The sequence below is a fragment of the Bufo bufo genome, chromosome 10 (assembly GCF_905171765.1).
Source record: "Bufo bufo chromosome 10, aBufBuf1.1, whole genome shotgun sequence".
In the NCBI taxonomy this organism is placed as follows: Eukaryota; Metazoa; Chordata; class Amphibia; order Anura; family Bufonidae; genus Bufo; species Bufo bufo.
Genome location: NC_053398.1, coordinates 53,814,111 through 53,826,804, shown reverse-complemented (window position 1 = coordinate 53,826,804; position 12,694 = coordinate 53,814,111). Strand labels below are relative to the sequence as shown.

The following is a 12,694-nucleotide window of genomic DNA, read 5'->3' as shown; positions in this document are numbered from 1 at the left end:
AAGTTGGGACAAGGCCATTTTCACCACTGTGTGGCATCTCCCCTTCTTCTTACAACACTCAACAGACGTCTGGGGACCGAGGAGACCAGTTTCTCAAGTTTAGAAATAGGAATGCTCTCCCATTCTTGTCTAATACAGGCCTCTAACTGTTCAATCGTCTTGGGCCTTCTTTGTTGCACCTTCCTCTTTATGATGCGCCAAATGTTCTCTATAGGTGAAAGATCTGGACTGCAGACTGGCCATTTCAGTACCCGGATCCTTCTCCTACGCAGCCATGATGTTGTGATTGATGCAGAATGTGGTCTGGCATTATCTTGTTGAAAAATGCAGGGTCTTCCCTGAAAGAGATGACGTCTGGATGGGAGCATATGTTGTTCTAGAACCTGAATATATTTTTCTGCATTGATGGTGCCTTTCCAGTAGGGGTGCACCGAAATGAAAATTCTGGTCCGAAACCGAAACCGAAAATTCAGGATGCCCTTGACCGAAAACCGAAACTGCCTTTTTGCCCAAATACTTTTAAAATACTTTTTTTTTAATGATTTTATTAATAATTCTTTTTCATGAATGAAATTCATCTGTGGGTGGCGCTGTTATGGAGAGGGGGATCTGTGGGTGGCGCTGTTATGGAGAGGGGGATCTGTGGGTGGCGCTGTTATGGAGAGGGGGATCTGTGGGTGGCGCTATGGAGAGGGGGATCTGTGGGTGGCGCTGTTATGGAGAGGGGGATCTGTGGGTGGCGCTGTTATGGAGAGGGGGATCTGTGGGTGGCGCTGTTATGGAGAGGGGGATCTGTGGGTGGCGCTGTTATGGAGAGGGGGATCTGTGGGTGGCGCTGTTATGGAGAGGGGGATCTGTGGGTGGCGCTGTTATGGAGAGGGGGATCTGTGGGTGGCGCTGTTATGGAGAGGGGGATCTGTGGGTGGCGCTGTTATGGAGAGGGGGGATCTGTGGGTGGCGCTGTTATGGAGAGGGGGGATCTGTGGGTGGCGCTGTTATGGAGAGGGGGATCTGTGGGTGGCGCTGTTATGGAGAGGGTGATCTGTGGGTGGCGCTGTTATGGAGAGGGGGATCTGTGGGTGGCGCTGTTATGGAGAGGGGGATCTGTGGGTGGCGCTGTTATGGAGAGGGGGATCTGTGGGTGGCGCTATGGAGAGGGGGATCTGTGGGTGGCGCTATGGAGAGGGGGATCTGTGGGTGGCGCTGTTATGGAGAGGGGGATCTGTGGGTGGCGCTGTTATGGAGAGGGGGATCTGTGGGTGGCGCTGTTATGGAGAGGGGGATCTGTGGGTGGCGCTGTTATGGAGAGGGGGATCTGTGGGTGGCGCTGTTATGGAGAGGGGGATCTGTGGGTGGCGCTGTTATGGAGAGGGGGATCTGTGGGTGGCGCTGTTATGGAGAGGGGGATCTGTGGGTGGCGCTGTTATGGAGAGGGGGATCTGTGGGTGGCGCTGTTATGGAGAGGGTAATCTGTGGGTGGCGCTGTTATGGAGAGGGGGATCTGTGGGTGGCGCTGTTATGGAGAGGGGGATCTGTGGGTGGCGCTGTTATGGAGAGGGGGATCTGTGGGTGGCGCTGTTATGGAGAGGGGGATCTGTGGGTGGCGCTGTTATGGAAAGGGGATATGTGCACTGTTATGGGCATAACAGTGCACAGATCCCTTTCCCCATAACAGTGCACAGATCCCTTTCCCCATAACAGTGCACAGATCCCTTTCCCCATAACAGTGCACAGATCCCTTTCCCCATAACAGTGCACAGATCCCTTTCCCCATAACAGTGCACAGATCCCTTTCCCCATAACAGTGCACAGATCCCTTTCCCCATAACAGTGCACAGATCCCTTTCCCCATAACAGTGCACAGATCCCTTTCCCCATAACAGTGCACAGATCCCTTTCCCCATAACAGTGCACAGATCCCTTTCCCCATAACAGTGCACAGATCCCCCCTCCCCATAGCAGTGCACAGATCCCCCCTCCCCATAGCAGTGCCATAGACCGATCCCCCTACCCATAACAGCCCCGGCCCTGCTGCTCACAGCATCACTCACTGCATCTTTATTTTACCTTACAATCGTGACGCTCCGGTAACAACTCTGCAGGCAGAGCGGAGGGCGGCGTAACGTCACTTACTCACGTGACGCACCTGCTCCGCCCACTTTATGAATGAAGGAGGCGGAGCAGGCGCGTCACGTGAGTAAGTGACGTTACGCCGGCCTCCGCTCTGCCTGCAGAGTTGTTAGTTACTGGAGCCTCACGATTGTAAGGTAAAATAAAGATGCAGTGACAAAGTAAACCGCCCGCCCGGCGCCCGCCCGCAGATGGTGGGTGACAAATCCCACACCCCATATTTTCGGCCGATATGTAACAATATCGGCCGAAGTGGATTAGGTGCATTTTCGGCCGATATTTTCGGCTGCCGAAATTTCGGTGCACCCCTACTTTCCAGACATGCAAGCTGCCCATGCCACACGCACTCATGCAACCCCATACCATCAGAGATGCAGGCTTCTGAACTGAGCGTTGATAACAACTTGGGTTGTCCTTGTCCTCTTTGGTCCGGATGACATGGCGTCCCAGATTTCCAAAAAGAACTTCGAATCGTGACTCGTCTGACCACAGAACAGTCTTCCATTTTGCCACACTCCATTTTAAATGATCCCTGGCCCAGTGAAAACGCCTGAGCTTGTGGATCTTGCTTAGAAAACGAGATTTTTGTGAACTCACCTGTAAAATCTCTTTCTCGCTTTATTCATTGGGGGACACAGGACCGTGGGTATAGCTTGCTGCTGCCACTAGGAGGCGACACTAGGCTGAAAGCTGTTAGCTCCTCCCCTGCAGGCTATACCCCCTCCAGCCTGGAGAGAGCATATCAGTTTGTGCTTCAGCAGTAGGAGAAACAGTACCGAAACAAAAAACACAACCAGTAAGGACCACTGCCCAACAAAAAAACTAAACCGGACACCAGCCCCAAACGGCAACTCGGACCCACTGGCCTCATAATAAAAGAAAAAATGGGTGGGTGCTGTGTCCCCCAATGAATAAAGCGAGAAAGAGATTTTACAGGTGAGTTCACAAAAATCTCGTTTTCTCGCTCATATCATTGGGGGACACAGGACCGTGGGACGTCCTAAAGCAGTCCCCGGGGCGGGAAACAACCACTGGCCCAGAACAAAACCAACTCCCTCCGGTAAGACACTACACTGCGGCCTGCAAAACTCTGCGGCCAAGAGCAGCATCCGCCGAGGCGAAAGAATGCACTCGGTAAAATTTCGTGAAGGTGTGTAAAGAGGACCAAGTCGCTGCCTTACACAATTGAGACGCCGAAGCGTGGTGAAGGTGAGCCCAAGAAGCCCCGACCGCCCTGGTAGAGTGAGCCGTGATACCGGGAGGAGGAACCTTGCCCTTAGAGCGGTAGGCCTCTGCAATGGCCGATCTAATCCACCGAGCAATCGTCACCTTCGAGGCTGCCAAACCTTTACGAGGACCTTCCGAGATTACGAACAGGGAGTCCGTACGTCTAAAAGGGGCCACCACTGCCAGGTAGATCCGCAAGGCCCGTACCACATCCAGACGGTGGAGAGCCACCTCCCTAGGATGAGAAGGCTCAGGGCAAAAAGAGGGCAGAACAATGTCCTCATTAACATGAAACGCCGACACCACCTTCGGCAGGAAGGACGGCACTGTCCGGAGTACTACCTTGTCTTGATGAAACACCAAGAAGGGCTCTTTGGACGAGAGAGCCGCCAGTTCAGACACCCGCCGGATGGAGGTAATTGCAACCAGAAACGCAACCTTCCATGAAAGCATGCGAAGGGAGACTGATCGCAGAGGTTCAAATGGCTCGGACTGGAGCGCTACCAGCACCAGATTCAGGTCCCAGGAATGCAACGGTGGCCGATAAGGGACTGCGGTGTGAGCCACTCCCTGTATGAAAGTCTTGACCGGACCCAACACCGCCAGTGTACGCTGGAAAAAAATGGAAAGAGCAGAAACCTGACCTTTCAGCGAACTCAAAGCTAGTCCCAGCTCTAAACCCGCCTGAAGGAAAGCCAGCACCGTAGGGAGGGAAAACTGCCTGGGAGGAAGATCCCTGTCCTCACAGAATTTGAGGAAAGATTTCCACGTCCAATAATAGATCTTGGCGGAGGAGGACTTCCTAGCTCTAATCATCGTGCGAACAACTTCATCGGAGAAACCTCTTTGCTTCAACAGGAAGGTTTCAATAGCCACGCCGTTAAACGTAGCGTATTTAAACCCTGGTGGAAGACTGGGCCCTGTGAGAGCAGGTCGGGCCTGAGTGGAAGGGGCCACGGCACGTCTCCCAAAAGAAGAATGAGCTCTGAGTACCAAGCTCGACGAGGCCAGTCTGGGGCGATCAGAAGCGTCTGAATGCCCTCCATCCTGATTCTGCGTAGGATCCGAGGTAGGAGCGGTAACGGAGGGAACACGTACAGAAACGTAAAGTTGTCCCACGGAGCCACGAGGGCGTCCACGTCGTACGCCATCGGATCTCTTGCGCGAGACAGAAAGCACGGGAGTTTGTGATTTAGCCTGGACGCCATCAGATCCACTTCTGGGCGTCCCCACCGGAGACAAAGGTCCTCGAACACCTCCGGATGGAGAGACCACTCCCCCGAGTCCACCGTCGTTCGGCTGAGGAAGTCCGCTGTCCAATTGTCCACACCCGGGATGAATATAGCCGAGATCACCGGAACATGGGCTTCCGCCCACTGCAGAATCCTTGCGGCCTCGTTCATCACCGTCCCGCTGCGAGTCCCCCCTTGGTGGTTGATATAGGCAACCGCTGTAGCGTTGTCCGACTGTATCCTGACCGGACGGCCCTGCAAGTAGGGGGTCCAATGGCAGAGGGAGAGGTAGATGGCCCGGAGCTCCAGTATATTGATAGGTAGTTTGGACTCCGACGGAGACCAAACGTCTTGGGCTATCCGGGTACCGAAGACCCCTCCCCAGCCGCTGAGGCTGGCGTCGGTCGTGACCACCGTCCATGACACTGGAAGGAAAGACTTCCCCGAGGACATGTGGTCCGATACCATCCACCAGCCCAGAGCCGCACGCACTGGGTGGGACAGAGAGATCCTGAGGTCCAGAGAATCCCGGGACTTGTCCCAGGAGGACAAAATGAGCCTCTGAAAATCCCTGGTGTGGAACTGGGAGAATGGAATCGCCTCGAAGGAGGCCACCATCAGGCCCAGTACTCGCATGCAGCTGCGAATCGACACCCTGCGGCGCTGAATCAGCAGACGCATCGTCCTCTGAATGTCCGATCTCTTGTCCAGTGGTAGACGCACCACGGCAGCCTCGGAGTCCAGTGTCATGCCCAAGAATCTGATCTGAGTGGTGGGAGACAGGCATGACTTCCTCAGGTTGATAATCCACCCGAAGCGAGTGAGGGTGCTCATCGTAATCTGAAGACTCTCTTCGCATTGAGCCGCTGTAGGTGCCTTGATTAAGATGTCGTCCAGATACGGGAGAAGAGTAATGCCTCTGGACCGCAGAATCCCCAGAAGAGGGGCAAGAACTTTTGTAAATACTCGCGGAGCCGTAGCCAGACCGAACGGCAGAGCGACGAACTGGTAATGAGCTGCCTGGATGGGAAATCGAAGGAACCGTTGGTGGGCTGTGGCGATGGGGATGTGGAGATATGCATCCTGGATGTCTAAGGACACCATGTGCTCCCCTTTCACCAGTGAAGCAACCACGGAACGAAGGGACTCCATCCTGAACCTTTGAACCCGCAGATAACGGTTCAACAGTTTTAGGTCCAGCACTGGCCTCACATCGCCCTCCTTTTTGGGGACCACAAACAGGTTGGAATAAAAACCCGTAAACCGCTCCTCCAAGGGAACAGGGGAAATCGCCCCCCGTGAGAGAAGTGACTGGACGGCGTGCAAAAGAGCCGCGGCCCGGATGGGATCCCTGGAGGGCTGGGAGAGGAAGAAGCGGTTGAGGGGAAGAGACCTGAACTCTATTTTGTAGCCCGAGGAGACAACCTCGAGCGCCCATGCGTCCGGAATATGGGCGTGCCAAATCTCCTGAAACAGGAGAAGACGCCCCCCCACCTGTGAGGGTGGGGACAAACCTTCATGCTGAAGGCTGCTTACCTGGGGCTGTGCGAGGCTGCTGAGGCCGCGGACGCCAGACCTGCTGGGGCTTAAAGGACGGTCCTTTCCGCCGATCCTGATTGGGCGGCCCCGCCGCTGAGGTGGGTGCTGAACGGGTGCCCGAAAAGCGGCGAAAGGACTGAAAGCGAGAAGATGAAGTTCTGGACTGAAAAGGCCGCTTTGCCCTGGGTTGGGGCAGATGGGTGCTTTTTCCACCCGTAGCCTCCGAAATAATCTCATCTAATTTGGACCCAAATAGCCGAGACCCCCGAGAACGGAAGCCTCAACAGGGAGCGCTTAGATGAGGAATCGGCTTTCCAGGCCTTGAGCCACAACTCCCGGCGGATGGAAGTGGCGAGAGCTGAGGAACGGGCGATCATAGTCCCAGCATTCAGAGCCGCTTCACAGAGATATTTCCCTGCCTGAGAAATTTGAAGCGCTGACGATTGAAGTTCAGCGGGAGGGAGGTCGGACGCTATGTCCTGGTTCAAATGGAGGGACCACTCCGAAACTGCTTTGGCTACCCAGGCAGAGGCGAAAATCGGCCGCAATGCCGAACCGCTTGCCGTAAAGATCGACTTAGAGAGTGACTCTATGCGGCGGTCCACTGGATCCTGGAGGGACGAGCCATCCGCCACCGGGATGGTAGTGAATTTTGCCAAGCGAGCAACCGGTGGGGAGGACCATTTGTCCACGGACTCGCGTGGAAAAGGGTAGAGTAGGTCTAGGCGTTTCGGAATGATGAAACGCAAACCTGGCTGGTCCCAAGCCTTCGTGACAACGATAGAAAAATCGTCGGGTAATGGGAACGATTTGGGGTTCTGCTTTGTACGCAGAAATGACACCCCTTGTTGGCTAGTGGAGGGAAGGTCCTCCTGAACCTGGAAGGTGTCCCTTATTGCCGATATCAGGCTATCCACCATGGATGCAATCTGAGAAGAGTGCTCCGGATCCATATCTGCATCCGAATCCCCAAGCTCTCCTTCTGACAGTGCGTCGCCTAACAGGGAGGACGCCTGTGAATGGGAGCCAGGAGCAGGGGGGGATGCTGAGGCGTCAGAGGAGGAATGGGTGCCTGCTCTGGGGCGCTTACTAGGAAGTCTACCTCTGGTTTGTGCGCTAAGCGACTGTGCGGGTTGCGCCGGTGGTGATTTCTCTACCAAACGACCCAGCAATGAAAGGGTGGAATGGGAGATTTTTGAGAGGTCTTCCACTGCCCGTGACAGGGACCTTGCCCAGTCTGGTTCCCCCTGGACAGGCCGCTCCAGGGCTTCTGTGGGCTGTTGTGCCCTAGGGGGATGGCTCTGTGCAGGTTTCTGACATGCAGAGCACAGTGATGGTGACTGACCACGAGGGAATTTCTCCGAACATAAGGAGCAGGCATAGTAAGTGGTCCTACAGGGTGCCTGGTGGGGGTCAGACATGGTCAAATCTCCTGCTGGATGTGGGTATCGATTGCCTACCAGTATGGAGGTCCCAGGTCCTGTATCCTACCCACGCAGTGCAGAGGAAGAATCAGGAAGCTGAATCAGGGCGGGAGAATAAGCCACGCCCCCTTCTAGACCGGCCCGACAAGCCACGCCCCCTTCTAGACCGGGTCCGACAAGCCACGCCCCTTACAGCCCGGGAACGGCAAGCCACGCCCCTTACAGCCCGGGAACGGCAAGCCACGCCCCCTTCCAGCCCGGGAACGGCAGCCTATGCTGAAGTGAGGTCAGAACGCCTATGATCCCCATGTCCGGCCCTGACCACAGCGGTACTGGAACCGCTGCGGCTAAAAGGTAATGTGTGCTATGCCGCCGCCTCTAATAAATAGACCTGATATGCCGCAGAGCGGCCGTGCGGCGACAGCAGTGAGGCCAGAGATCGGGCTGACGGACGGGCGGACGGGGGTGGAAGATGGAGGAGTTCTCCTGCAGCTAGGGGGATGAAGCAGATTACTTACCTGTCTTCATCTGTGTTCTTCACCCTATGATGCAACACCAGCAGGGCCACCCTATGACCGCTGGCACCATGCGACAGGGGTCCGGGCAGAGAAGGGCTGAAGAGAGGGTGGCCCTCTTGCTGGGGGGAAGCAGGGGAGCGAGGCTGCCCTGGTCCACTTTGCCTTCTTGGGGGAGGCAAGGCGGTGACTTAGATACACCGGCCAACCTCCTGGGGATACAGGGACGCAGGCGACCCTGTGCCCCCTTCCAGTAGTCTGTGAATTAAAGATAAAAATAATAAAATCAGAAGAAAAAATAAAAACGCCACCCTGCAAAGCAGGGAGGTCTGCCTCCTACGACACTAAGCTAAAAACTGATATGCTCTCTCCAGGCTGGAGGGGGTATAGCCTGCAGGGGAGGAGCTAACAGCTTTCAGCCTAGTGTCGCCTCCTAGTGGCAGCAGCAAGCTATACCCACGGTCCTGTGTCCCCCAATGATATGAGCGAGAAATGGCTTCTTCTTTGCACTGTAGAGTTTCAGCTGGCAACGGTGGATGGCACTGATTGTGTTCACTGGCAATGGTTTCTGGAAGTATTCCTGAGCCCATTCTGTGATTTCCTTTACAGTAGCATTCCTGTTTGTGGTGCAGTGTGGTTTAAGGGCCCGGAGATCACGGGCATCCAGTATGGTTTTATGGCCTTGACCCTTACGCACAGAGATTGTTCCAGATTCTCTGAATCTTCGGATGATGTTATGCACAGTTGATGATGATAGATGCAAAGTCTTTGCAATTTTTCGCTGGGTAACACCTTTCTGATATTGCTCCACTATCTTTCTGCGCAACATTGTGGAAATTGGTGATCCTCTACCCATCTTGGCTTCTGAGAGACACTGCCACTCTGAGAAGCTCTTTTTATACCCAATCATGTTGCCAATTGACCTAATTAGTGTTAATTGGTCTTCCAGCTCTTCGTTATGCTCAAATTTACTTTTTCCAGCCTCTTATTGCTACTTGTCCCAACTTTTTTGGGATTTGTTGACGCCGTGAAAATTGGAATCAACGTATTTTTCCTTTAAAATGATACATTTACTCGGATTAAACGTTTGATCTGTCATCTACGTTCTATTACAAATAAAATATAGACATTTGCCATCTCCACATCATTGCATTCAGTTTTTATTCACAATTTGTTTAGTGTCCCAACTTTTTTGGAATCCGGTTTGTAGACAATTTTCAAATTTCAATTTCTCTACTTTTATGAAAGATAGTAATAACTCCGAAAATAGTTACTACTTTACATTCCCCATATGTCTACTTCATGTTTGGATCATTTTGTGAATGCCATTTATTTTTTGGGGACGTTAGAAGGCTTAGAAGCAAATCTTGAAATTTTTCAGAAAATTTCCAAAACCCACTTTTTAAAGGACCAGTTCAGGTCTGAAGTCACTTTGTGAGGCTTACATAATAGAAACCACACAAAAATGACCCCATTTTAGAAACTACACCCATCAAGGTATTCAAAACTGATTTTACAAACTTTTTTAACCCTTTAGTGTTCCACAAGAATTAATGGAAAATAGAGATAACATTTCAAAATTTCACTTTTTTGGCAGATTTTCCATTTGAATCAATTTTTTCAAATAACAAAGCAAGGGTTAACAGCCAAACAAAACTCAATATTTATGGCCCAGATTCTGTAGTTTACAGAAACACCCCATATGTGGTCATAAACTGCTGTACGGGCACACGGCAGGGCGCAGAAGGAAAGGAACGCCATATGGTTTTTTGGAAAGCAGATTTCACTGGGATAATTTTAAGCTGCCATGTCACATTTCAAGACCCCCTGATGCAGCCCCTAGAGTAGAAACTCAAAAAAAGGACCCAATTTTGGAAACTACGGGATAAGGTGGCAGTTTTGTTGGTACTATTTTAGGGTACATATGATTTTTGGTTGCTCTATATTACACTTTTTGTGAGGAAAGATCACAAAAAAAAAAAAAAATGCTGTTTTGCCACAGTTTTTTATTTTTTGTTATTTACAATGTTCATCTGACAGGTTAGATCATGTGGTATTTAATAGAGCAGGTTGTTACAGACAAGACAATACCAAATATGTATACTTTTTTTATTTATGTTTTACACAATAACAGCATTCTTGAATATAAAAAATAAATAAATTATGTTTCAGTGTCTCCATAGTCAGAGCCATATTTTTTTTTTATTTTTTTGGGGGGGGATTGTCTTAGGTAGGGGCTCATTTTTTGCAGGATGAGGTGACGGTTATATTGGTACCATTTTGGGGACATATGCCTTTTTGATCGCTTGATCGCTTTTAGTGATTAAAAACTGCTAAAAAAAATATTTTACTATTATTTTTTTGACAGTGTTCACCTGAAGGGTTAGGTCATGTGATATTTTTATAGAGCCGGTCGATACGGATGCAGCGATACCTAATATGTCTACTTTTATTTATTTTTTCCTTATTTTTCTTTACTTTATTTTAGGAAAAAGACTTTTTTTTTTTTTTACTTGAAACCTAAATGTTTATTTATTTTTTATAGCTATTTTTTTACTTTTTTTTTTTTTCACTCGATGGCTGCTTCCTCCCTGCACGGACATTGCACGTGTCGCAGTCAGTGCTGACCACAGCAGTGCTGGGGTTAATGCGCCGGCATCGGTGATTTCACCGATTCTGGCGCATACAGCAGGGGTCCGGCTATCAGTGCCTGCCGGACCCCTGCCGCGGATAAGGCGGGTGCAGCTCCTGCACCCGCCCAATCAGCACGCCGTACATATACGGCGCTGGGCGTTAAGGGGTTAAATGAAACACAAAGTCAATAAAAAAAAATACATCATTGCACATACAAACCTCATACAGTTTTGAAGCAACAAATTTTCTTCCAGTGCTGTTTGTCCCTTCCATTACTACAACCTGAAACAAAAAAGACACTTGGAGACTGAGTAGGAAATGATGTATGAATATTAGTAAAGTCTTATGAGATGATATGACTTGCCCACTAGGAAATTGGTACAATAATTTGCCTGTGTGCCACAAACCGGGCCAATATTTGGTTTTCTGAGATTTTTTATTTTTCAACTGGTTTCCTATAGATCATCAGTATCTGATCAATGGGGGTCCCACATCCGCTGACCAGCTGTCTGAGAAGGCACCGGCCCTCACAGTAGCTCAGCAGCCATCTCTCAGCTTACCAAGAACAGCGGCAGTGCTTGGCATCGCAGCTCAGCCCCATTCACTACAATGGTGCTGAGTAGGGATGAGCGAATCGACTTCGGATAAAACATCTGAAGTCGATTCACATAAAACTTTGTTTTGATACTGTGCAGAGCGAGCGCTCCGTACAGTATTAAAATGTATTCGCTCTGATGAGCTGAAGTACTACTTGGAACCGAACCAGAGTTTGGGAAATGTTTTTTTTTACAGTATAAATCAATTTATGAAGTTATTATGCGAAGTCTCATCAGAGCAAATACATTCTAATACTGTACGGAGCGCTCGCTCTGTACAGCATCGAAACGAAGTCGATTCGCTCATCCCTAGTGCTGAGCAGCACCTAGGCCATGTGAACGATGAACATGACGTCATATGGCCTAGGGCAGTGATGGTGACCCTTTCACAGACCGAGTGCCCAAACTGCAACCCATAACCACTTATTTATTGCAAAGTGCCAACACGATCATCTAACCTGAATACTACATCTTCCATGTACTTTATCATTTAGCTATAATAGCGTGCCTACATTCAATGTGCTGCCTGTGCTGTTCATAGTGCGTCCTGTGCTGATGAATGGCAGGAAAAGTCTAAAGGCATATTGGTACACCATAGACTTTTTCCAGGGTGCGGGTGCCCACAGAGAGGGCTCTCCATATGCAGTTTACTTTCTGGAATCAAAGACACTGGTAACAGCCGATCATATTGATGACCTTTTGCTATCTATATATATAACCCTGAAAAGGGTTTGTCCAGGATTATAAGCAAGTAAAATAATAGCAGGAAATGGTGCAAAATTACAAAATAACCCTCATTGATGTGACCTCTGCAGCTATTCACTAGCCTCAGCGTGCCATGCACGCAAAGATCACCACTGAGGCCAAGGCTTGGCTGTAGCAGTCACATGGATGAAATATGTGATATCATAGCTGCAGGACCGGCTGAATTAAGCAGTCATTGGAGACAGCTTAAAGTGATTTTTTTTTTTTATCAATACCTGTCCAGGAAACAGTGAATATTCCTTCAATTCTGACAAGTCCACTGGAACCTGCATTCCTGATGAATGCTCCCGATCTCCCTCAAGAACGACAGATTTAGAGTTCAATTTCCCATTGCTGTCACAGCCAATCTGGCCAAGCACGGTGACAGTCTCCTAATGACAGAAAAAAGGAAACAAAAACACTAATATCAGAATTTAGACTAATTGTTTAGCAAGTTTTCAAACAGAAAATGTGAATAAAAGTTTTAACCAGTTGGATAGGCGCATTCCCCCTTTTTTTTTTTTTTTTTTTTTAATACATAGGTCTTAGAAAGCCATAACTTCCCATTTGGTAATATAAATACTTTTTTCAGTAATAAATAGGGCTTGACTTTTATTTTAATAAAAAAAAAATAAAAAAAAAAAAAATTATAT

The 12,694-nt window shown here is 49.9% G+C and overlaps 1 protein-coding gene across 2 annotated transcripts in view; it reads right to left on the bottom strand.

Moving 5' to 3' along the window:
- Window positions 1-12,694, bottom strand: part of POLA2 (DNA polymerase alpha 2, accessory subunit) — a 72,818-nt gene that overhangs the window by 23,070 nt on the left and 37,054 nt on the right. For both annotated transcript variants that reach the window (XM_040409964.1, XM_040409965.1), the window contains exons 9-10: window positions 12,278-12,433; window positions 10,921-10,983 (exon numbers count right to left, since the gene is read on the bottom strand). In XM_040409964.1, coding sequence (XP_040265898.1) covers window positions 10,921-10,983; window positions 12,278-12,433 — 219 coding nt within the window. The remainder of the gene's footprint in view (window positions 1-10,920; window positions 10,984-12,277; window positions 12,434-12,694) is intronic.